The sequence below is a fragment of the Melanostigma gelatinosum genome (genome assembly GCF_949748355.1).
Source record: "Melanostigma gelatinosum genome assembly, chromosome: 16".
NCBI lineage: Eukaryota > Metazoa > Chordata > Actinopteri > Perciformes > Zoarcidae > Melanostigma > Melanostigma gelatinosum.
This window is the reverse complement of record NC_136649.1, coordinates 9,797,019-9,822,183: the sequence shown is the minus strand read 5'-3', so window position 1 is coordinate 9,822,183 and position 25,165 is coordinate 9,797,019. Positions and strand designations below refer to the sequence as shown.

General features: G+C 45.2%; 2 protein-coding genes across 2 annotated transcripts; one reads left to right on the top strand and one right to left on the bottom strand.

Annotated features, from left to right (window-relative positions):
• Positions 1–1,140: 1,140 nt before the first annotated feature.
• tfb1m (transcription factor B1, mitochondrial) lies at positions 1,141–23,812 on the top strand. Its single transcript, XM_079286491.1, has 8 exons — positions 1,141–1,161; positions 2,190–2,336; positions 3,056–3,207; positions 3,394–3,502; positions 3,584–3,735; positions 4,000–4,119; positions 21,716–21,843; positions 22,816–23,812. Exons 2-8 carry the CDS (start codon positions 2,204–2,206, stop codon positions 23,093–23,095), a joined length of 1,074 nt encoding a protein of 357 aa, XP_079142617.1. The 5' UTR covers positions 1,141–1,161; positions 2,190–2,203; the 3' UTR covers positions 23,096–23,812.
• Positions 12,260–13,566, bottom strand: LOC306790667 (claudin-20; the record flags this gene model as incomplete). The annotated part of the gene is made up of 1 exon (XM_079287107.1): positions 12,260–13,566. The coding sequence occupies one exon, from the start codon at positions 13,564–13,566 to the stop codon at positions 12,838–12,840; it is 729 nt and encodes a 242-aa protein (XP_079143233.1). The 3' UTR covers positions 12,260–12,837.
• Positions 23,813–25,165: the final 1,353 nt, after the last annotated feature.

Here is a 25,165-nt window from a genome sequence, read left to right as displayed (position 1 = left end):
CTCACTCTTATGCTGCAGGCATGCTTTCATCTACTGCAATTGCTAATGGAGAAAGAGTGGGAACAGGAGGTCTGGGGACTGTCTTGCAGTCATATTTGTAATCAATGGTGAGACGATCATTGCTGGAATGATAATCAAAGAGGCATTATGTGCTCTGTAACCTTTTGCTTTGCAGGACACGCACCATAGACTGCATAGGCACTGTACATATAATCGACTATCATTGGGAGGTATGACCACTCAGAGCCCCAGGTGATGAATCTTGAGATAATCTATTCATGAGTCTCTAGATTACATTATAGCATAGTTTCATTGCTGTGTTTCCTACAAATTGAGTAAACTGTCAAGAGGGTGACTTTGGAGAAACCTCTCCAGAGCTGTCGACCCTCTTAAGGGCCTGAAGCTCTCTCCCAAGGTCAGCCACAGCAGGAGACAGACCTGCCACTCATCTGCCAAACCCTGGAGGAGTAGGACATTACCATCTCAAGCTGCGACACCCGTGACCCAACGTGGGTCGTGAGCAGAGACGGGAGACCACGGGGCCCCGGGGGTTCATTCCAAACAACAGCTGTGCATCTTCTCTGCAGTGGACAAGAGGCACATGGGCTGCTAATCAGTTCAAGCTGAGAGGTTTCAATTGGTTAAAAATTATGGAGATGTAAAAAACTGTATTTATAGCCTGATAATGACTCGGGGATATATACAAGGCTGGAAGGGCCTTATGCTTAAGTATGACCTTGTTTTTTTCTTCTAATAGATGTCTGCATTATACAATTAAGTAATAGCTGTATTCTTCATTTTGTTCATGGATAGCAGAGTTTACAATGTGGCATTGCATTTCACATGGTTGCAGCATTTATAAAGGGAACAACATGAGAGTAAATAATGAGTAAGTAAGTCACTACGATTTATGATTTAAGGACGTCAACCGATACAGCGTTTTGTAGGTTCACTGTAAACAAAGTCCATCACCATTAAATTGGCGCCGTCCTTCGGCTCTGACGCATTACTACATCAACAGTAGACTGTTTTTCAAGGGCAAAGCAAAACCCCGCCTTCTCAAATTTGATTGGTTTAGATTAGAATTCTCGCGAGCTCATTGGATACTCGGACGGCAATGGAATGACGTATAGGGAAGCGTTCTGGAGGAAACCCGCACCGGTGAGAAACGTGGACGAAGCTTTCTTAGCTTTCTGTCCTTCTTATACTCCGTCTGTAGTGTGCTCTCAGTCTTATTGCGGTTGTTTCTAAGAAACAACAGGACGTGTTCCGCTTGAATTCACAGCCTTCCCCGGGGCTCTGTTGACAGCATTTGAACCCAGAAGCTAACATTAGCTGGAATGCTAATGACCGTGTCTGACTTTGTGCACTGTAAACATACATTTAAAATTCATTGTTCAAGTTTAAGGTTGTTTCACTTCCTCCTGACTGATGTTACCGTAGCAGCAGATGCCATAGTGGCATTTTGCCGTAAGCTAGATGAACTAACACGTGTTTTCATAGTGTGGAGTGAAGGAACAGTAGTCCAGGTTTTGTGTAAAACTATGAATAGTGTTGCCCCCATTCTGTGGTTAGGTCAGGTTGGGGTCCGGTTCAGCATCTCATAAAACAAGTGGTCAGGATTGGTTCAGACTTAGTTAAGTAGAAACAACAAAGAAAAGGTCTTCCACTAAACACCTGATTGTGTCTTTATGTCGTTTAGTGTTCTGTTACAGCACCACTAGGTGGTGCACGAGATCTTATTATCAGATACCCTAACATTCAAAGTCAACCTTGTAGCACTGCCTGAGCAGTGATCAATCCCATGACCTGATGAAGTAGTAATTGATAACAATTTTGCCAGAATCGACCTGTACAGATGGAGACCATGCTGTTTCACATACTATGTCCTTTGCAATGTATTCTTGGTAAAACATTAATACATCTGAATTTAAAGGTTATTATAAACAGCAAAATACCTTCCCCTAAACACATTGCCTGTCTGCGATTCAACTGATCGCTCCTGGCCTAACGGACCTTTCACGGCATCTTTCAAATACTACTACTGACAGGTTATTATTACCATTAGCGCCTCACATGTTGCCCTTTTCAGGAGTTGTATGGCTCTCGGCTTCTGAATCGCTTTGCTGCTGAGGAAGCTGATCACTCATAGTATTTCCTCACCTTCTGTTTGTTTTTGTTTTTCACAGTGTTCACCTGACTGATGGCTGCCCCGGGGAAACTGGCGTTTTTCCGTCTGCCTCCCTTGCCGACTGTAGGCGAGCTCATAAAGCTGTACAACCTGCGAGCTGAGAAACATCTGTCCCAGAACTTTCTGTTGGATTTGAGACTAACAGGTTAGCCCGTCTCACTCCTCCGTTCAATTCAGTTATTTTATTGGCCTGGGGGGGAAAATACATGTTTTACATGAGACCCTCAGCTCATTTAAATCAAGATTGAAGACCTTTCTGTTTGCTGCTGCCTTTAATTGAACCACGTTCAATTCATATATTAATCAATTTCCTGCATTTCTGCATTTTACTACTGCATTTTATTTCTTACACTGTTTTTTTATTGTTTTTGAAATCTCCTTTTCTTTTGCCTTGTGTTTTGATGCTTTTAATGGTTTTATGTGAAGCACTTTGAATTACCTTGTTGTTGAAATGTGCTATATAAATAAACTTGCCTTGCCTTTTACATTGCCAAAGCAATGCTTTCTCTTTCTTTCGCTCTATCTGCAGTGCACCAACACCTGCGTGCTCCTGTTCTTTGTTGCTATGTCGGCACTGAGGGCACAACGGTGTGTGTGTGTTGTGTGTGTGCACTTGATTGCACAGCTCCACATCGCCTTGTTTCAAGGCATTGAACCCAACAGGCTTCTCTGTATGGGCGAGGTTGAGCAGATCTCCTCCCGATGCGAATGAACCCAGTCAATTGTTTACAGCCCTTGCAGAGCCTGAGCCTTAATATAATTATCAGTGATGCAGTGCAGGTGCTATTTACACATATGGTGTGTGTTTGATATTAGTATTTAATTCACAGTGTATGCAAAAATATGTAATTTTCACCTTTTTAGACAAAATCGTGCGTCAGGCGGGCAGTTTGAGGGATGCCCACGTGTGTGAGGTGGGTCCTGGTCCCGGCGGTCTCACCCGCTCCATACTCAATGCCGGGGTGTCAGATGTGCTTGTGGTGGAGAAGGATACACGCTTCATCCCAGGGCTGAAGGTAAATCCAACAGCCACAACAATACAGGCTCTTGCACAATGTTATCACGGTCGTATGGTCACTCGGCAGAAAAGGCTCCAACACCGTCACCTCAGAATCTCCAGTCAATCATCCGCAGCATCATTAGCCCCCTGCAGAGTGACTGATGATTATTTAGTTTTTCTGAACAACTTTCCATTTCCACAGCTGTTGTCTGAGGCGGCACCAGGGAAGTTGAGGATTGTCCACGGTGACATACTCAACTACAGAATGGACCGAGGATTCCCAGAAAATGTCTCGAAGCCGTGGGAGGAAGGTGAGATCGTGACTTATGCAAGCTGTTGCGGTGGTCACGTGTAATCCCGTAGAATGTAACCGTGTACATGTGGCCCCACAGATCCACCAAACCTCCACATCATTGGGAATCTCCCATTCAGCGTCTCAACACACCTCATCATAAAGTGGCTGGAGAACATAGCCAACAGAACAGGGCCCTTCGTCTACGGACGCACCCGACTCACCCTAACGTTCCAGAAAGAGGTCGCAGAGGTGCGTGAACAGTATTTCATGGTTCAGTTTTCCCGCCCGTACATTTGTCAGGATGCTGTTGTCTTGCCTAATTTAGACACATAAAACAAAACATACTTAGGAAACGCTTTAAAGCAATTTCGTTCCAGTTTTTGTTCTTTATCTAATATGTTTGCCAGACATGTTTGGTCACCACTTAAAGCAACAGTTACATGAACTCGAGAATTAACATGGTCTTATGGAATTCATCATTACTAATCTGTGGTTGTTGTCCTCTCCATCCAGAGGTTGACAGCGAGCACAAGCAGCAAACAGAGGAGCCGTCTGTCCATTATGGCTCAGTATCTCTGCACGGTCCGCAACTGCTTCTCCATCCCTGGACGGGCCTTCGTCCCGAAACCAGAGGTAGGATTAAACTTTGATAACGATTCTTAATACCTCTAAATGTAATTCTGCCACGTCAAAAAACAGCAATACCAGTATTAAGTCAGTGGCTGGCAGATGGCCACATTATTACCTCACAGTTCTTAACCTCTCGTGGGATACGGGTTCAATCTCCTCGCATCTCCTAAGCTTTGCTCCTAGTCTGGTCCCTCATCATGTCACCATCTCCTCTTGCTTTAAGGCTTCATTAAGACTGTGTTGAATCAGTGTTGTCTCTGTTCTGTCTTTGGACCCTTTCTGGGTTGTAATGATGCCTGGTGGGTATTTGAGATGTGGCACGATCACACTGCTCCTTATTATGAGAGTTCTTTTTTAGGAACATTTTCTCTCTCTCTCGCTCTCGCTCTCGCTCTCGCTCTCGCTCTCGCTCTCGCTCTCTCTGCATCTTTCAGCCCATGTGCGTGTGTCAGTGGTGAAAGAAAGACGTTCACTCTTACATAACATGAGAATGCAAAAGTTTATAGTAGGGCAAGGGGGTACATTAAGAAAATATAAGTACTGCTGCATGATGTGAAACATCCGTGTTGGTTAATAGACTGCTCCTCTGAGATCGATTTTGAGATTACAGACACACGACTCTGAGGAGCTCTCTTACATCTTTGTACAAATGAAACCGTGTTGTTCTGTTCCTGAATTAAAGGATAGGTGTTAGCTTGATGTCAGAGATACCACGGCTCTTTAGGAGACCCGCTATGGGTACATATTTAATCTCTTGTGTGTAAAACGCCGCAGAGTGAATGGGACCAGTGCTGATTGTTCATTCTCTTAGAAGAGATGGCTCCCAACAATTATTTCATCACACTCACAGCTGCCTTTCTGTGCGTTTTTTTTTACTCTCAAATGTCCTTTTTTTATGTGCATGTCAGCTTAATGGGTTTCAGCATGCTGGTGTGTGTTGGAAATGTGCACACGTGTGTGTGTGTGTGTGTGCGTGTTAGTATGCATGTAGTATGTACAAACATGTACAGAGTGGACTCTCGGTGCGTGGGCGTGCATGCACTGCAGATGAATCGGCGCCTCCCACATGCGCACACAGACCAGCTATCCCCACTCAATGTTTTAATGGGCACTTGGTCAAATTAATATCATTAGGAGAGATGATGGCTGCTTGATGAGCAGGCCTCCTGCTGCTGGAGTCCCATAAAAGACCAGAAAGCGCACCGAGTATATTAATGCTATCATACTCTCTGCATTGTGCAGGGCCCCTTTTTTTACTATTACGTCATGTAGTATAATTCATAAAACGCTCTATGGCTCCGTATTGTTTACTGGTGCACACCGGCGTAATTCCACAAAATTGCATGAACACTGAAAATGTCCTGCCTGAGCTATGGGACAACATTAAAGGCTGGTGGTGGGGGGGGGGGGGGGGGGGGTTGTGACACACAGCAATATAGAGTTCTAAAGCAGTGGTTTGTCTGCAAAGCTGACCTACATATTGTCAGAATGCATACAGAGATATAGGAAATACAGAAGAATATTGTCACAGCATAAATACTCTTCTTGGGTGTTGATACTGGACACTGCTCATAGTGGTCTAGTGAAAATGCAGACGTGATATAATACTTGTCAAAATGGCTAAATACAACCCCTTTGTGGTCAGAAGTTAATCATAATAGAGGCGTAACACTTCCAAATATAAAAATTCTCTCTCTCTCCTCCCTTGGGTACTGCAACACGTGTGCTTTTCCGGTGTGTGTGTGTGTGTGTGTCTGTGTGTGTGACTGTGCCTCATGCCTATAGCCAATAAATCAGCTCAGTGATCTAATTGTTTGTATTGTCTTGTTCCCACTGAAGCTTGGGGATCACTGATTGTGTTAATGACGACAAATTGAAGCACAACTGGGCATCGTCTTTGTCTGCTTTCGGCATGCCGTGCCTAAACCTGAGGCTCTCTGTTGTGCTGCGAGGGAGCGAGTGAGTCATGGCCATCCTGGAACAGGTCCACCCAGTCACGTATTGATAAGCTATTCCTGCACATTTCTGTGAAAATGCCCTCCCACCAATGACAACTCTCTTTACACTGCAGTAAATAAAAGATGCAGCAGCAGGTGCTATACTACACATATTGCAATTAGTGGAATATGAACAACATTTCAAGCGGTTGAATACAGCGTAATCAAACACACAGCGAGCCACGGACAAAAAGCAATGAAATTACTGAACCGAAAATAGCTTTAGTACGGGCGGGATTGGTCGGTTGATTTGAACCTATAGGAGCTGGCCGGTGCAGGCTAATAGGATAATGAGAAGGGAAATGTTGAATCCATTTTAAAATCAGCAGCTGCCGGGGCCCGTATTGATGGTGGGCGGATAGGCTCTTTTCCTTTCAGTTTAATCTCTCCGTCTTGTTCTTCTCGCCCCCGGCCTGCACCTCTCTTGTGTCACATTGACTGACTGAGATTGTCCTTGGAAGGTTTCTGAGAGCGGCGATTGGCTGCTTTGATGGCGTTCCCCGAGGCTCTCCGTCCCCTTGGTCTGTCCTGCTGCTGCAGATCACACCTGCCTCCCTTTCCTTATTAGTCACTCGCCTCCCGTTAATTCCCACAGACAGACAGACCGAGGCGTCTTTAAATTGCTTCTGTCGTTCACAGCTATACATATATCTAAAAGGTGTCGTAAAGGAACTAAACTGAGACAAATAATGGGCTTCTCCGCTGTCGCTTTAGTCATTATACGCATTTCTAATTTTTATTCTGGTGAAGGGTTAAGGAGTGTTGGAGTGCACGCTGCCTTCAAGCAACTGCATCCTCTATAAGGGCATTCAGTCATCCAATTTCATCTTCACTGCCTCTTTACATAGAAAGTAGCTGATTTGCAAAGAGTAAAGAGTGCATCTTGACTTGCTCATCACTCTTCCCCTGCCTTTCTGCCTCCATGGCAGAATGTGATTAAAGTAAACCTGTCAGCCATCAACCACCAACTAACCCAGCCATCGCAGGAGGAGAGCCCTACAGATGTTCGTCTTGTACACAATCGTCGACCAAGACCACAGGCCAGATGAGCGGAGCCTAAATTGAATTTGTTCATGCTGCATTGAGGATCCATTGTGGCTGGCAGTTGTGAGGGAGACTTTGGCAGTACAGCGGATACATACAGTACATCTTTGCATTCAGAAATTGATTATTTTAATGTCCTTTTAAAAAAAAATTTCAATGGCTTAGGTGTCAGCAGCTGTCGTACTTTTCAAGGATCCAAATGAGTATATATCCCTTTGTATTCAGGGGTTTTTCAGTGTTTGAATGTGACCCACCTCAGTCCAGTGTAATGCAGTGGCAGGTTCAGTGACGGATATCGGAAGTGGCCCAGTAAGAGTTAAGAGTCGGCTCAGAGGGGCTGCGCTGCTTTCTCACCTCCCGCCACGTGTTCTACTCGCACACCATTCATCTAAGCCTATTCCTACCTCGCAAACGGGGTCAAACGCGCTATCGGGAGGATCGGGCAAAGTTATTTCAATGACTCGTACCGGCACGGTAAATGCCCCCAAGGCTTGGTCTCAATACATCACAGGCCCACGGTAAAGAAAAGCTAAAAATTATATATATATTAAAAAATACTCTTCCTCCTCCTGTCTCCTTAAACAAAATGCAGAGTTGGCTTGTGAACATCTCCAGAGATCTATTGCTCCGCCTAACGAGGAACTGTGCCGGGTTTGCTCAGTCAGCGTTCACAGTTTAGCAAATTCAGCTCTGTTTAGTTAGTAAGCACGCCAAGAGAACATGTGGGTATTGTCGAGGAATACTGCTATGCATTTCTACGCATTTAGAAGTAGGCCTTAGCTTGTTATTGTGTTTGTGCACTCTCACAATAATCTCTCCTCTGATTGTTTTCATCAAGACAGATGTATAGTTTGAAAAAGCCTCATGTGTCCTCGCACCTTCCCATCATTCAGCCTCCCTCACCTTCAGCTTACTGAATGCTCCCAGCCGTGCGTGCCGCCCCGTGCTGCTCAAAGCTGAAATATTAAAGGGCTTCCTTTGAACTGTCGGAGTGTATTGTTTTCCTACAAGCGCTCCTTTGTCATCTCCATAGCGTTTACTGCCTTCCTCAGCAGTTAACTGCTCAGCCAAGTTCGCAATCATTCCCCCAAACCTCACACGAGCCCTGTGACCAGAGGAAAGCAACAAAAGGAAGGTCACTCTCCCCCAGTGTTGATGACCACATTATATCTCCTCACGAGCGCAACGGCCGTCCACAACAAAGAGCTACACGTGAGGTACGGTGGCAATACTGGGCCGATTTGTTGGCGATCGCTGATGGAGTTTGTGGTTCCTTAACGTGCTCTAATATCCGCCTCGCTCTTTGTGACCAGTGGAGTGCGTTGACCTCTTGTGTGCAGTCGTCGCTTCATTGTCGCCGGCGTCTCTTTTTGTCTCGAGGTTGATCTTTGGAAAGGTTATTTGCCGGTCAATAAAGTAATCTGTGGATTTGACGTGGCAGTGAAGTTCAAAAGGGAAAGCCCGACGTGCAATTAACCCCTTCCTCAAATCGACAAGCGCTCACCTCCCTTTCACATTCCAGATCTGTCATCGCGGCAAGTCGGGGTGAAAGCCTTTGATGGGAAATAGGTTAAATACACAGAGGAGCAGATCTTATTAGCGTTTCCCCACGAGAGGAGCGGTTATTTGATCTGCACTCTTGCTGCATAACCAAGAGGAGTGGGAGGATGAGAGGGAGCCATGTTTGTTTCAGGAAAGCACATTTTCTCTCCGATCAGCTGTAATGAGAGCCCAGACTCACCAGGTGTAGTGTACAGGCTACAGTGTATGACAAAGACATTAAAGTATTACAGTATTCTGATGTGAAACGAGCGCTGCTTAAGACTGAAGACGTCTTCATTCAGGAAGTTGTGCAAACGTTTGTTTTTTTGGCACGGTCGAAGAACACACTTTCAGAATATTGTCTCAAAATTTAAGATTGTCTTTTTCATATATAATTTCTTTGGTGTTCCGTTTCTTTATTTCATGGATAAAAGCCTAACTGCATGTTCAAGGCCAATACTGATTTGAGAGTTTAATTTCTCAGAATAACAATATTTCAGCCTCAATGCATGTTTCATGTAAACACATCACATTTTTAACAACTATTTTGATAGAAATCACTTGAATTTAGTTGCTAAAGATTTGACCTAAGACTAAGATGTACTGAGCGGGACATTGTACCGCTGAAGAATAAATATGTCAGTAGGGCTACAAGTATTTATTATTATTATTATGAATTATTAGTTTCATGACCAATCAAGTGGAAAATGTCAGGATATTCAGCTCAAACCCAAAGACATTCAATTCATAATTACATATGAGAAAAGCAACTTATCCTCATAATTACTAAGTAGTTGGAACCAGTGAATGACTGAAACTATTAGTTGACAGTCAAAACAGTTGACGGATCTTTTCAGCTCTTGTCAGTTCTCTCTGGTGGAAAAAAACTATTTGATACACTGTTTTTTAATTTCTACACATCAATGTGTTGTTACTAGCTGGGTGTCACTAGCTGGGTGTCACTAGCTGGGTGTCACGAGCTGGGTGTCACGAGCTGGGTGTGGCATTACAGGAAGAATTCCTTTCCCCCCATTTCCACAAATGAATCTTTTTACGTGCGTGCGTTTGAGTTGGACTGCGTTATTCCTGAGCAGCCTGTCTGCTGCGCTCGGCACAGCCTGTTCTGTCCAACAGGCTGTAGATTTGGCAGGAGGACGAAAGCTATCTCCGTCCTCATCACCCCGACACATACAAGCTCACGGGACTCGCACGCAGACGACATACAATAACGCGTGTTGCTTTCACAAAATAGTTTTATTGGTAAAAAATAGAACTACTTGCACAAGCACATTGAGACCACTGTATCAGAACTTGTGAACTATTAATCATCACAAATATGCTCTGGCAAAGTAAGAAGTGCTAAAGCATCCACAAAAATAAGCTGCAGTTATCAAAATTATAAATCAATGACTTGGTACAGTGTATGCAGCAGAGTTGTAACTCTTTCGACTTTTAGGACCTAGTCACTTTGCACTTTGGCCATTTATAAGCTAATGAAATTGCGTGCTGATGATCCAACTGCACAGCCACGAAAAAAAAAAGAGGAATCTCTCGCTCCTATTTAGTTGCTGATCATCAGATAAACCGTTCCCCTTTTCTTACGTGCGTTTGTACCGGTCCAGGGAGCTTGGAATGCTCAGCCGTTTGAAACAAACTGCTGTCAAATAAAGTAACACAAGTAAAAGTGCATTGAGTAGTCTTCTTATAAAGAAGATATGGTTATGAACATGGTATTGTATTTTATATTGAAACAACCCGAGGGAATCCTGATCCCTCAGTGAACGAAACAACACCTTGAACACCTAGATACTTGGGTACAGTTGTCACAGACTTAAAGTGAACCAGAATTCATGAAACAAAAAACGACAACAAAAGAAAAGCATTTAAAAAACAAAACACCAACACTCATGTCTTTTCAATGAAAACTGTCATCCCTGTAAAGTCTCGCTGTGCTTTGGGAAATTAAGAACAAAGAGGATTTAAAATAACCCTCGAAAGCTGCACTGGACTGTACACACGCATCTAGTTGACTTGAGACTTAGTCTGGCAGAACAAATCACAAATCCATAAAAACATTTGCTGATGTATAATTCACGTACAAACAACTCAATAAAAACAGAAAGAACTCCAGATAGTATTACAAATGTGTCATCAGGAAAAGATTTGGCACATTCTCAAAACACATAACGTGTCGGTATTAGTTGATGTCATGGCACATTCTTCTTTGTTTATTGCATTGGTTATGGTGCCCGCAGAGAAGGCCCGTGGCGTGCCGGCAGCAGCCTGCAGGTGGCGAGCTGGGCTTAGCCATCTGCTCTCCACCCCCAGGAGGCTGCATGTTTATGAGAGAGAAGGAGAGAATGTGCAACTCTATACATCACTGCCAGAGGCCTGTCTCACGCATGAAAACCTCAAGATGTCCCTCAGACACACTACTGTCTGAAGGTGTGTTGGGGTGCGGGCTTTCAACATGCATTAGCTTTCTCTTGTTGGAGATCACATCCATGTGACATAGATGAGACACAAACAGGACAGAGGGAGCGTGTGGGGGGGGGGAGGTGGCTGCAATTTAAGACACTGAGACCTTCTGCAGGTGCAGACTGGGAGCATATGCGCACTGCTGACGCACTTGGAAAACAAGTCACATATGGAGAATGACTCAAACCTTTTTTAGCCGCCTGCCACAACAGCTCTACCCAGTGGACCGCGGCTCGAGAAGCGTCTCCTTTTTCCTGCCTCGTCTTCGCCCCCTCTGCGCGCTGCACCATTAAACAGCCGCTCATCCCTGCGAGACTGCTCGCATTGGTATAAGACACTATCGCAGTGGGCAAGCGCAGAAAAAAAGAAAAAAAAAACTCTTGACCATGCAACAGGCTAATAAAGGGGATTAGTGTGAGCAACGGCTGTGATTAAAGCTTCTGGATCCATGCCTAGGGGACAAAAAGATGCCCCCCCCCCTTTTAAACAACTTAAAATCACTGACTGACGTGCACACAGCCCCAGACAATACGAATATTTGAATGCCAAATTCCGTTTCCATGGCAGTGCGGAGGAGGATGACAGGAGTGACATGAAGCACATGCAAAAAGCCGGCGAGTGTTTACTGTGTACACACACACACACACACACACACACACACACAAGCGCAAGCGTGTGGGTGTGCATGTCTGAGGGCGTGTGGGAGTGTGTTTTTGTCTTGATGGAAATACAAGAAAACAAAAAAACCAGCACGTCAGATAGTCCACTCTGCTCGCTCTCTATCAATTTCTCTCCATCTCTCTCGTATATATTCACCCGCAGAGAGAGAAGCAGGCAACTGTTTGTCTGCGTTTTGTGTCTCAAACGCAGCCTGGCCGTCCACAGTTGCTCCTCCTGGCAGTCCTCTTTGAACAGTTACATAGAACAGGGGTAATGCTTCTACAGCTTTTCAGGCACAGGCATTTTGTGGCTATGTCTCAGTCTTTTTTTTTCTTTTTTTTTTACCAGGCATGCCGCTGTATCAACACACAGACAGGCTCCGCACCGCATGCTTTAGAGGCAAAAATATCAACATCATTCTAGTAGCTAACAAAAATATTACTATTTCGATCAATTCCTCGTTGCATTCTAGTGGATAGGTATACGGGAAAGTGCAATGGCTTGCTATGGAAAGGTGTCTCGGGCATTATATTGCCTGTTTTGTCAATTGAGAAGGTACCACAGACGATTGTAAATAGCAGCTAAATGATTGCTTTTTTTCTTTCAATTCAAACCTTTGGCGAGGGGGAGGAAAAAAATCGACACGTAAAAGCTTCCTTATTTGCTTAATCCATTCCCCAGGGAACTCTTTCTGTGATTCACTGATGAAGGATGTCTGCATTTGGTTAGCGGCTTCCTTCCATGCTGCAGCACCTTACCCTGGCTCCTTACACATTCACAGTTTGTTCCACGGCGATGCTTAGGGAATACCTCCACTGCTTGTGCTTGCAAAAGACAAAAAGGAAGAAGAGCAAGAAAGAGGGGAAGGGACAATGAATTCAAAGTTGTTGCCCTCCTCTCTCATTTTTCCTCCACCTCCATCTGGAGTGGAGTCGAGTGTGTAGCGTAAGCCGCGATGGTTCTCCTCCTCAGGCTCGTCTCCTTTTTAGCCGCTACGTTATTACACATAGTCCTGCAGGCTGTAGCCAGTCTTGTTGTCTAATGGGGAGAGAGAGCAGTACTGGTGCTGGAGCTCCTGCTGGAGCAGCTGTTGCTGCTGCTGCTGCTGCTGGAGGAGCAGTTTGTCTGGGGGAGGGAGCAGGATCAGGTCTTGGGGGCCATGCCTTTTACCCGAGCAGGACATACAGAAGATGGACCCCCCGACGAAGAGGAATCCTGCCGAAACGAAGGCTACGTACACGGCACCCCCAGGCTCAAACTTATTGCTCTCGGGCACATTGGAGTCCAGGAAGTTGGTGATGACCTCGTTGGTAAACCAGGAAGCGGGCACCAGACACAGGAAGCCGGCCGCGACAAAGCAGCCGCCGCTGGCAATCGCAGCGTGCCGCTTGGAACGCCGTCCGCCTCCCCAACGCGTGCATTTTAGTCCCAGGGATGCCAGGCAGAGGCCCATGGCAGCCATTACGCAGCAGAGCACCATGGTGGTGCGGGCAGTCTGCAAGTACGCAGGTAGGGAAAGCACTGAATACTTAAGTGTGCAACTGAACATGCCTGTGCTGTACCATGTGCAGTCCATCCACAGACCCTGCATCTGGGAAATTGCCGTGATGATGTTTGAGCCCACATCTGCGCTGACCTTCCAGTTGGGCAGCAGCGTGGCCACCATAGCGCCCATGATGCCCAACAGCGCTAGGACAAATCCAAATATCTGCATGCCCGTGGATGCCATGCTCCTTTTCGAGTTGATGCCGCCGCCTCCTCAGCGCTTGTCCTCGCCAGGCAGCATTCACCCACAGCGCCAGCCAGGCTCGTCGACCCCACTGCCCAGCCGCCTCTTTCCCCGTCCTCAGTGGTGTACCAGCTGCCAATCAAATCCCCAGCTCCTCAGCTGCGGCTCCACCGGACTGGAGGAGAGAGACGGAAATGAGAAATGGAACTGAGTGGGTCCCCCACGCACACTCCCTCTTTCTTTTCTCCCCTCATTCACCCTCCCCTCATTCACCCTCACACAAGCGCAGACTTTTTCTGGCTGGAAACAAAGGGCAGCACGAAGCCCGGGCGATGAGCGCTGGCTCTGGCTGACTGTAAAGTAGGTAAGACAAACACTGAGCTTGTTGCGCATGTGTGCATTATCTATGTGCTGCCTTCTCCTTTTCATTACCAGAGCCCCATAGAGCTGTTACTGGAGAGGGAGAAATGAGTTTGTGGTATTTGCAATGCTCAATAGCTATGTGGACTTAAAGCTGCAGTGCCCTCACCCCACTACTGTATATTCTACCACTTTAGTGTCACTGCTGTTTACCTTTTTTTAACAGTCACACAACGTTATCTTAAGGTAAAATACCAGTTTACTGAAATTTTGTCAGCCACCAGAATTAAACTTCACCAGTTCTTTTTTATTATTATTATCTAGTGGGACTTCCCAGCCGGCGCATTGTGATCTTTACCAGATAAATAAACAGGTCGTTCCAGCTTTGAATGAATAATCTCGACGCTTAATGTAGTTGTTTGCTGTTGTTTTATGATCCAATGAGGAGAAGAAGAAGAAGAAAGCAATGTTGAAATAATCCCTTACCCCGGCTGGTGCAGAGCTGGCGCGGACGCGTCACGTTGTTCGCAGTGATTCCTGTAAACACACACAGTCACACGCTGACAGACAGCAGGCTGGTGAGGGGGAAGGTTCAGCCCGGATCACGGGTCCATTCAAGCCGTCCATGTCCTCGGCGGCAGCGTATGAGAGGACATCCCTGCTCCGTCGACCACACAGGCTTGGCCGGAGCCTGGGAGAAATAACCGTAGCGCTCTGGCACCCTCTCGCTCTCTCTCTCTCTCCCCCCCCCCCCCCTCTCTCTCTGTCTCCCCCTCTCTCGGTATCTCTCCCTCCCTCCCTCCCTCCTCGCCGGTGTGTGTGTGTGTGTGTGCTGGAGAATAGCGGTCTCTGCCTCAACAACTTTAAAAACGGCTGAATGAGACTGTATTGCGCTGGACTGCTACTGTACATCCGCCATGACAACAAACTAAACGTTTACGCGTTTCAGACAAACTGAACTGTTAGCTACTTTTAATTAACACTGGCGAAGAAGAACTACTTCTGTCTAAAATACAACAATCTCACCTTACTCGCCTCTAAATGTGTGTATGCTCGGCGCGTTTTGTCCAAGCTACTCTCCAGAATCCCCAGAATTCTCTGTAATAATGAAAACTTCCCCCAAAGAAATAGTTCCTATGACAGTAATTGTTTAGGCATTGTTGTTTACACATTATTCCAGGGTGGGATACCTAAAATGTAGTCATTTATTTTATTTTTCTATTTTTACTGTTTGCCATCTATGTTACCAAACCAAGCAGTGACTATCGCCACACTAGCCTACCAATTAAACATAAGCTAAATTTAAAAGTTGTGTTAATGTTTTTTACCGTTTCTATTGTGAATATTCTTCATTTAACCAAATAGATTTTGTGAAAAGAACAGTATTAAGAGGTTATGTAATTACAAAATGTGATGTTCTCATTCCCGTGATGGAGGAATGACAGAACCGGCAACATTATTCATAATATGCACGACGTTTGGCAGAATGGTGTTTGTTGCCTGAACAGGTAGAGAGTATAAAGAGCAACATTATTTCTTTCTTAAGACTCTTATAAGGATGGAGACAATTTTTTTTGCTGTGTAAACTAACTCAATTATAATAAATACGTTACTGAGCAGCATTGAGCTACTTGTAATGCAACACTTCTGTTTTTAAAAGATAAGGAACGGCCAAGATGCAAAGTCTAGATTACGATTCCCAAACATAGCCCCACAACACGACAGGGATGGGAAATCTGATTAAGACAGAAGACAAATCTGCTCCCATGTTGACCAGACGAGCCGGTCCGAGTTGCGTCGAACGAAGCTTTGTTTGGGCATGTGTTGGCCCAGAGGAGCATGTGTACCCGGCCATGCCCAAACTGACCCTCCCTGGGGCATCGTCTTCGTCAGGCATCAGTCAGTAGGAGCCCAAAACTCACAGCTGCTACCCTGTCTTCCCTCGCCGCTCTGTAGAGGGCATACAACAAGGGAGGGAGTGGCTAGGGTGGCCTTGATTCATGAATGACAAAGAGGACAAAATGAGAGGGAGAAGAAAAAAAAACAATCAGATGGGACTAATAGACCTGATAACCTTGGAAACGCAGATGTGTGTTGCTATTCTTTTGCTGCATGGGCAATTCAGCAAAAAAGAAGCCAGCTGCGAGAAATGATTTAGCCTATCCCCCAGTTACAGTATAACGAGCAGCCATTGACCACAGTGATGTGGAGCCACTACGTGTAGATAGGTTGGTAGCAATTGATGTGTTTAGCTATTGATCTGTTTGTTTAATATGTACCTGTGCTTTCTCTATCCTGTAAACTACCCCGAAGAGACCCTCTCTTAGAATTAGATCTGGCCAGCATGTGGGGGGAGGATGCACACCACATTATTATGATGTTGGTGTGGACCTTCAACACTACATTCTCTGGGCTCCTTGAGGGATGCCGCTGCAGTACGGAGAGAAATATTCCAGTTTTCCACAGACGCACCACAGCATGGCGTGTGTGACCTGTCTCCTTGTAGCCGATGAGATCCTAAGTGCTGATGCCGGTGCTGTTCTGTGGGGAGTAAGATAAATAACTAAATAGATCATGGAGTGAGTGGATAAAAGGAGAGAAAAAGATGGAAGGAGAGAAGAGCAAAACGCAGTTAACATAAGCCCGGTGAGTGCAGATGTGTGACGCGGTGATGTGTGAAGATATTGCAGGCTATTATAAGCGTGGTCCCCTTTATTTTGTCACCTCACAGCAGACCTCTTTAGCCTTTTAGCAGCATAGCTCTGAGGCACAGCCGGGCCAGCTAGGCTCCTTTCTCCCACACGATGGGCTTTTATCGTGCAATTTGCATTTTCCCCTTTTATGTCCTCCCTTGCGTAATTGGTTTTTTTTTCGTGCTCTATCGTCTTGCTAAGGCGGTCTGTTCACACAGCAGAGATGCAAGGTGTTTGTGTGATAGCTGTGATGTCGCTGTCAATGCAATCTTGTTGTGGAGCAGGACCCGGGTCCAGTTTCACCACAGATAATACGTGTAAACCTGTCCGAGGCAAAACACTTTGTGACATGTTGCAAATTTACCGACATTGGCTTGATTTAACGAGTCTCTTCAGCTGACTTCATTAAGACCGACTCCCAGGCGAACAACGTTGAATGTATGAACGTCACGTGTTTGGGCAAAGTTCAAGCTTTGCTTTGACGAAAGAGTCTCTCCGAGGAGCTGATCTTGTCAAAGACTTGGGCTACGGGGCTTGCGTGTCCTGTGTGCATGCCATGGGCGATTTCATGGGAAATACACTGGGCCAAAGCCCTTCCTCCCCAAACCCCTCCAGCAACATCAGCCTAGTATATTCAGCGGCATTGACTGCTGCCTTCTCCTCTCCAAGAGGCTGTCTCCCTCCACTGATGTAATGGAGGTCGTCTTCTCAAGGTATTGTCATGATTAATGCAGCTCTCCCCCCCCCCCTTTTTGCAGATTCCCTGGCTGTATTTAGCCTTCTTCCACCCCCCCTTGCTTTTTCTCAGGTCCTGCCATTATGTAAGCGCAAGTATTGGTGGTTCAGGTATAGCACGGTGGCTGGTGCCCCCGGGGCCCCTGCCGTCTCGTCACGGTTGCGCTGAGAGGGACATGACAAATTAGTGCTCACACACCATTGGGCGAGAACTCGCCAAGAAAAGAGACGTTGGAGGTGGAAATGGGGAAAGGAGGAGCTGGAGAACCGCAGGGCAAAGCTGGAGTAATAGAGTGCTGAAGGTCAAACACATGGAATATGGTAACTCACAAGTAAGATGTATGACTATTGTACCGAAGTGGGCCAGCAAAGGTCTTGAGTTGCAGACAAGAGCAGACGTGGGATTTTTCGATAGAGACCTCCTTTATATTTTGCCCTTTTCTCTCTACCAGGGGAATCTATAATACCTTCTTTTCACAGTGATATGCAAAGTGTCGCTTTATCAGATTATTCAGTGTGACTTACATAAGGAGGGAAGCAGATTCAAAGTCTATGTAAATGTTTAAACTCTTTTCTAAAGCTGATCAAATTATCCGGATTTAGAGAGCCCGAGCAATCATTTTCACGAGCTTGAGTATTGATCCTTACGTAACAGTCTAATGTAGAAGCCTGATTAGTGGTAATGATTCACTGCTAAATATGATGGTTTGGTCAAATGATGACATTTCCAATCTCCATCTGCTTTGTATGTACGATTCTTCCAGCCACCTGTGTAAAGAAAAGGGATGGGAGAGGGTAAGGCAAGGCAAGTTTATTTGTATAGCACATTTCAACAACAAGGTAATTCAAAGTGCTTCACATGAAACCATTAAAAGCATAAAGGCAAAAGTAAAGGAGATTTAAAACATACATTGAAACAATAATCGATGTCTCCCTGAGACATTACGCTGCACGCAATCAACCATACACTGCCGCAATTCTGCAATTACTCGCACACAAACCACGTCTGGAAAAGATCTCTGCCGATCTGCGTTTTATAGTGTACGCCTTGCACGAACTCGGTCCCGGAGGAAATGGCGACATATTGTGCAGTCCTTTTAAAACCATTAAAAGCATCAAAACATAGGCAAAAGAAAAGGAGATTTAACAGCCATTAAGAACAGTGCAAGAAATAAAATACAGTAGTAAAATGCAGAAATGCAGGAAATTGATTAATATATGAATTGAATGTGGTTCAATTAAAGGCAGCAGCAAACAGAAAGGTCTTCAATCTTGATTTAAATGAGCTGAGGGTCTCAGCAGACCTGCAGCTTTCTGGGACTTTGTTCCAGATATGTGGAGCAGAAAAACTGAACGCTGCTTCTCCATGTTTAGTTCTGACTCTGGGAACAGAAAGTAGACCGGTCCCAGACGACCTGAGGGGTCGGGATGGTTCATAAGGTAGCAGCAGATCAGAGATGTATTTTGGCCCTAAACCATTCAGTGCTTTGTAAACCAACAGTAGGATTTTAAAGTCAATTCTTTGTTGGACAGGAAGCCAGTGCAAAGACATCAGAACTGGGGTGATATGATCCACCCTCCTGGTCTTAGTGAGGACTCGAGCTGCAGCGTTCTGAATCAGCTGCAGCTTTCTGACAGATTTTTTACAGAGACCTGTAAACACACCGTTACAGTCGTCCAGTCTGCTGAAGATAAATGCGTGGACAAGTTTTTCCAAATCCTGTTGAGACATAAGTCCTCTAATCCTTGATATATTCTTCAGGTGATAGTAGGCTGATTTTGTAATTGTCTTGATATGGCTGTTCAGGTTGAGGTCTGAATCCATAACTACACCTAGATTTCTGGCTTTGGTATGTGGGTTTTAACATCAGTGATTGAAGCTGAGCGGTGATTTTCAATTGTTCGTCATTGGTACCAAAAACAATTACTTCTGTTTTATCTTTGTTTAATTGAAGAAAATTCTGGCACATCCAGTTGTTGATTTGTTCAATGCAGTTACCCAGCCCTTGTATGGTATTATAGTCCCCTGGTGACATAGTTATGTAGATTTGTGTGTCGTCTGCATAATTATGATAACACACTTTGTTGTTTTCCATAATCTGAGCAAGTGGAAGCATGTAGATGTTGAACAGAATAGGCCCCAGTATTGAACCTTGTGGAACACCACATGTCATTTTAGTCAGCTCTGATGTGTAATCAGCTACAGACAGAAAGTATTCTCGGTCCTTCAAGTAGGATTCAAACCAGTTAAGTGCTGTGCCAGAGAGTCCCACCCAGATTTTTAGTCTTTCTAGGAGTATGGCATGGTCGACCGTGTCGAATGCAGCACTGAGATCCAGTAACACACTGAACTTCTGCCATTGTCTATGTTTAAGTGGATGTCGTTGAAAACCTTAACAAGAGCAGTTTCAGTGCTGTGGTGCTGTCGAAAGCCTGACTGGAAAACATCAAAGCAGTTATTTACGGCCAAGAAGTTGGTCAGCTGTTGGAAAACCGCTTTTTCAATTATTTTACTTAAAAATGGGAGGTTTGGTATTGGCCTATCATTTTTCATCGTTGCGGAGTCTAAACTAACCTTCTTTAGGAGCGGTTTAATAACTGCAGTTTTTAGGGCTTGTGGGAAGACACCTGAATGTCTTTGAATGTATTTTAGTTCTTTTGATCCCATCACAGTGCTCAGAAGATAAAGTCGGTAGATGATCCTTTTGAGGGGAACTAGCAAATAGAGTGACGAGGGAACATGTGGATGTATATGTGCCTGAAAGTAGAGTGATCTGAGAACGAGAGTTCGGCTCTGCTAAGTCTGGCACAGTTACTTCAACAGTGTCAAGTCAGCTTAGGGCTGACACCGGAAGGATTGGGAGTCAGCAGCTCGTGAGGAGCAGCAGCTAAGGTTACCACCACCACCACCACAGGTCCTCTACTGCAGTTCACTGATTTACAACCAGGGGTACTTGGACCTCAATGGGTACTTCAGTCGTTGGCCATGTTATTTTTGATAGGCTGTAGATTAGCAGTTTGTTGTTTTGCCATTACTTTCTCAAGGAGTTAAAGCAGTTATAATAGAATTAAGGTCTTTTTTCACCGGGGACAAAAACAAAGGAATTGAAAGGAAAATGTGGAATTCTTCACGTTCAAACCTTTCATAAACAAAGCCGACGAGATTATTCCCGTTCCCTCCGTGCCACCGTCTCACAACCATTGAGTCATGAGTTGTATTTGCTATAATAAACCCAAACTCATCTCTACACACTGGAGATGTGTTTGCTATTCAAAATGTACAATACTGTTTAGAAAAGCTACAATGTGGCCGCCTTTCCTCTGAAGCATGTTATTGTAACACGTGTGAGTTCTGAAAACTTTCGCTGCACTGGTTTTCATCATTCATTATATGTAGCCAATGTGTTAACTATCATGTGATACCTGGCCAATACAAGGCCTAGCGGTCAATTTATAAAGGTCAGCTTATCATAGCTACGGGGGTCCGTGGATTTCTTCAGCAAAGACAAAGAGCTCATAGGCTGCCATTGCTGGTAATAAGGTAATATTGGCTGTGGGTCTAATCTATTGCTTACGTGAGCAAAAGTCACTTTATTGGTTGCCTTGTTTTTATCGGCATTCTGTAATTCGCAGAAATCGAAACGGCTGCAGAAAGAAAAAAGCGCTGCACTGCAAACTACAAAAAATGAGCATTCAGTGTGGAATGGCTCATGAAGACAGATGGGCTCACATTTCTATTGTGATTTCTTTCCGCACAAAGTATTCTCGTTTGGTCTGAGGAGACCTTAATTCCTGGTACCCGTGTCCACCGAGTGTCCCATGAAGCAGGACATGAGCTGTGTGACTGCCTCACGTACCCATCACTGGATCCATATGCCTTCATGCTGCATCGGTGTCCCCTGTAGCGGAAACAACAAGACAGTGGGATGAAGAGGAGAGTGCCACAGTGAGTCAGGCAGGTATTAAGAAACTCAGTGGTGGTGCAGGGCCATGAGGAGAGACTGGGGGGGGGGGGGGGGGCTCAGTTTCTATGGTCCATCGCACAGGTGTTACTGTGGCAACTAGAACCGGCTCGCCAGCCAGCCAGCCGTGCTGCGTCATCTTATTTTCAACCTTTCCTCTTTTCTTTTATCCCGGTGTATTGATCCCGTCACCTCTCCCTTTGTGCAGCTTTGTATCTCTGTTGCCATTTGTCAGCCGTCCTTTTCTCTCCAGTGTTTTACGCCACACTTTGCATTCTCCTCTCTCCTCATTCCTACCTGCTCCTTATTCCAGCCACTTCCTTCATTGCCATGAGCTCTTTGCAAACTAGTTTTAAGATATCTCTTGCTCTCTCTCCGTCTGTGTGTGTGTGTGTGTAGGTGGACGTGGGAGTAGTTCACTTCACCCCTCTGGTCCAGCCCCAGATCCAGCAGCCCTTCAAGCTGGTGGAGAAAGTCGTCAGGAACGTTTTCCAGTTCCGCAGGAAGCACTGCCATAGAGGAGTAGAGTAAGCACAGTTATACAACTCGATGCCGCTTTCAAAGCCTCCGCGCTCTCTTTCCTCTCACTCTTTTTTTATCTCGTCTCATCTGTCATTCTCTCTCCATTTTTTATTCCCTGTTTTCTGCCAGCTGCGTCTTGAGCTCATCATTAATTCGAACGTTTTTTTGATTTGCGTTTCTCCGTCACACACACACACACACACACACACACACACACCACTCTGACAAATAGTGCCACTACCTTTGAGGCTTTCTGTTCTCTGGACAAGTCTGAAGCGTCGGAGCACGCTCGGAGCTCTGTTGAAAGCCACGAGCGGCAAACCCACACGCCCACGTGCATGTGCACGCTGCCCATCGCCCCTGCTAGGAACGTATGTGTGTAGGCCCGCATAACAAAAGGAACACTGGTTGTGCGGAAGAGAGCAGCAATTATGAGTCATTGAGGTGGCATAGGAAGACGAGGCAGCATATTTTATGTAACTACAGCGGGTTGGCGGCAGTGGAACCAAATTGGAGAGGAGGCACCAGCACTGAAGCGCCTACAAAGCATCTGTACTGTGGAGTGTGTGGAATCAGCTATTACTCACCAACCTGCAGAGAAAGAACACTGGAAAAGAGGGACATGTCATTAGAAATAAATGATCACCCTTCTACAGTGAATGTTTCGCGGAGCATTTCAGAAACAGGTGTAACATTTAAATTATAGCTGCCGTCTTAATGTCGGATAACTTTGTGTCCGTGTGAGTATCTACAGTCCTTGAGTGTGGAGCATGTTAATGGCACAAATTAACAATTCATGAGCAGCTCTAGCCTTTTGTGTGATTTCAATTAACTTCACAGATTTGAAATAATCGCTGAGGGACAATTTCTTCCTGCTTAAACTCGATAACACCATTAATCTTGCATGATCATCAAGATATCAAAGTGACCCGAGTGGAGGAACGTGTGCGATCATCTCTTCACGTCTCACTTTTCAGAAAGTTGTTCCCTGAGGCGTGTCGTGTTGAGATGACACAGGAGATGATGGAGAAAGCAGACGTGGACCCCATTCTACGCCCGACGGAGCTCACCATACCCCAGTTCAGAGCCTTAGCGGAGGCCTACGCTCAGTTCTGCACACATGAACCCAGTCTCCTCGGCTATGAGTTCAGAGAGGAGCTCAGACTGAAGAACCTCGCCAGGCAAAGGAATAAAACAACGGACACGTTTACGGCCAAGCCAACCGGCACACCACCAAGTTCTCAGCAACCCTGCTGAATAAAAGAAAGTATATAAACCAAGAGAGGCCCACGAATAGCCTCTGTTAGCACAGGGAGTGCTCTTAGCCGTGACATTTCCACCTGGCATATGCATGCATTTTTAAAACGCTTTTTCCCTGCACCCAGGGAGCAGTAGGTAACTTGTGATACTTAAAATCCTGGGACAGACACAAGGCACATAAAGATCCTGGGTGGGTTGGATTAGCTCCAGGATGGGACAACTCAAAGCAGAGTCGTGTGTATTTGGGAGAATAAAGAAGAAAAAAAAGCATTCCAGTTACCCCCACAGTAGGTCTTTAAGAGTGAGTATCTCTTCATGTCCCACTTTTTATTTCAGATCCAGCGCGCATAACATCTTGTCCTGTGGGACCCGAAAGAACCATCAGTGTTTTCAGGGTGATTTAGGAAATGGGAACAACATGGCAGCACCATATCCAGGCCGTTTCCCTTCTCTGAGCACTGAATTGCTTCGTCACTTGAGAGACGGAGCTTAAAGGGAGGAGGAAAGTGCTGGAAATGTTTCACCTCCAGAAAAACTCTTGTTGTAATCCACTCTTAATGCCTATATTTATTTATTCATTTATTTATTATATCTATATATTTATATATAGATATATCTATATATAATAAATAATACAATCTGCAATAAAATCGAACCAATTTCCTTTTCATGGAACGATGTCATGCCTCATGCAGCATTTATGACGTACGTATGTTTACCGCGGCGTTTTTTATGTCAATAAAAGCGTTGTTACAATTTGAAATATTCCTTCTTGAAAGCGAGAACAGATTATCATCAACAGAACATGACAGGGCTGTTGCCTGCCGGTGTGGCAGATGGCAGGCTAAGGTTGACTTGCCAGAGGGAGACTCCACTCAGTTTTGATGATTAGTGGGTGTTAATCTCCAACCACAGTCAGGATTTCATCAGATTTACATGGCAGATAGGTATGCAGCCATGATGGCAGCGGTGATGGTGTGTGTTATCAAGAAGGCTCTGTGAACCTAAAGAAACACAAGGTGGTGTTGTGTTATGATACGCTTTTATTTTTGGAAGATATTTGTTTGCCTGTATAATATCTTTTAAAGGTGGCAATTATTATACACAACTGTGGCGCATATTGCCTCTCAATGGCTCTCAACATGGTGACAGCTGATCCGGTGGCTCGCAGCTGATAATGCTAACAGTGCATACAATGGCAACAGTGCTGACGGCGCTCACAGTGTTAACCTGAGGGGAAACCAGAGCGTGGGCGCTACGCTTCTGCGATGACATCAGCTGTAACCACCTTCTGAGAACAGTCTAGAGCGGCGGCCACGAGCGAGCCAGTGGGGCATGCTCACGTGCACTAACATGCACGCACGCAGGCCGGCCCAGCTCTGTAAGAGAGGCTGGGATCACAGCACGCACAGAGGGAGAGCGACTTCATTCACTGCGCAGGCAGACATTACTCCACTATACCTTGTCATAGCAAACAGTAGTTTGCTGCTATGTTAATGGTCTGAATGTTGAATAGAGAACCTTTAAGCACCACCATCCGTTTTAAAAACCTGTACTTAACACTTCAGCTGCCTGCTATACATAAATTCAAGCCAGAGTAGTGGCTTACCACTAGCAACCCGTTCCACAAGCCTCACCAGAGAAGTGACTGTGGGTCACAAAGAGTCCCATCCTGGTGAACCAAAACGACATCCTTACGCCAAATTGGTTGACAGGTATCTGTCACATATTGTCAGGAGCAAACTCTTGTGTTTTTAAATAATTAATATCATTATAGTGTGGCTCACCCTGTCAAAATGGCAACACCATAGCTTTTCATATTTGGCTTTCTGTACTCTTATCTCCGTAAAACAAGCGTAATATACTTATCTCCGCCAGGCAGAATGCACAAACTATGTTAATGTGGTTTAACTTGTTTTTTTTACCTGGACTTTGTATGTACTGCACATTTTACACTATTTTCTCTGAAACAGCATAAATAAATCAGAACATGTTAGAACTTAAATGTGACATGTCATTAAAAATTCATAGTATACTGTGTATAACTAATGAATAATAAAGCTAATG

What these genes read in the sequence shown, in the direction of transcription:
- tfb1m (XM_079286491.1), top strand. Translation starts at nt 2,204, where the DNA reads ATGGCTGCCCCGGGGAAACTGGCGTTTTTCCGTCTGCCTCCCTTGCCG. An exon ending in GTTGGATTTGAGACTAACAG is followed by an intron (nt 2,337 to 3,055) that starts GTTAGCCCGTCT and finishes TCACCTTTTTAG; the next exon opens with ACAAAATCGTGCGTCAGGCG. An exon ending in CTCGAAGCCGTGGGAGGAAG is followed by an intron (nt 3,503 to 3,583) that starts GTGAGATCGTGA and finishes GTGGCCCCACAG; the next exon opens with ATCCACCAAACCTCCACATC.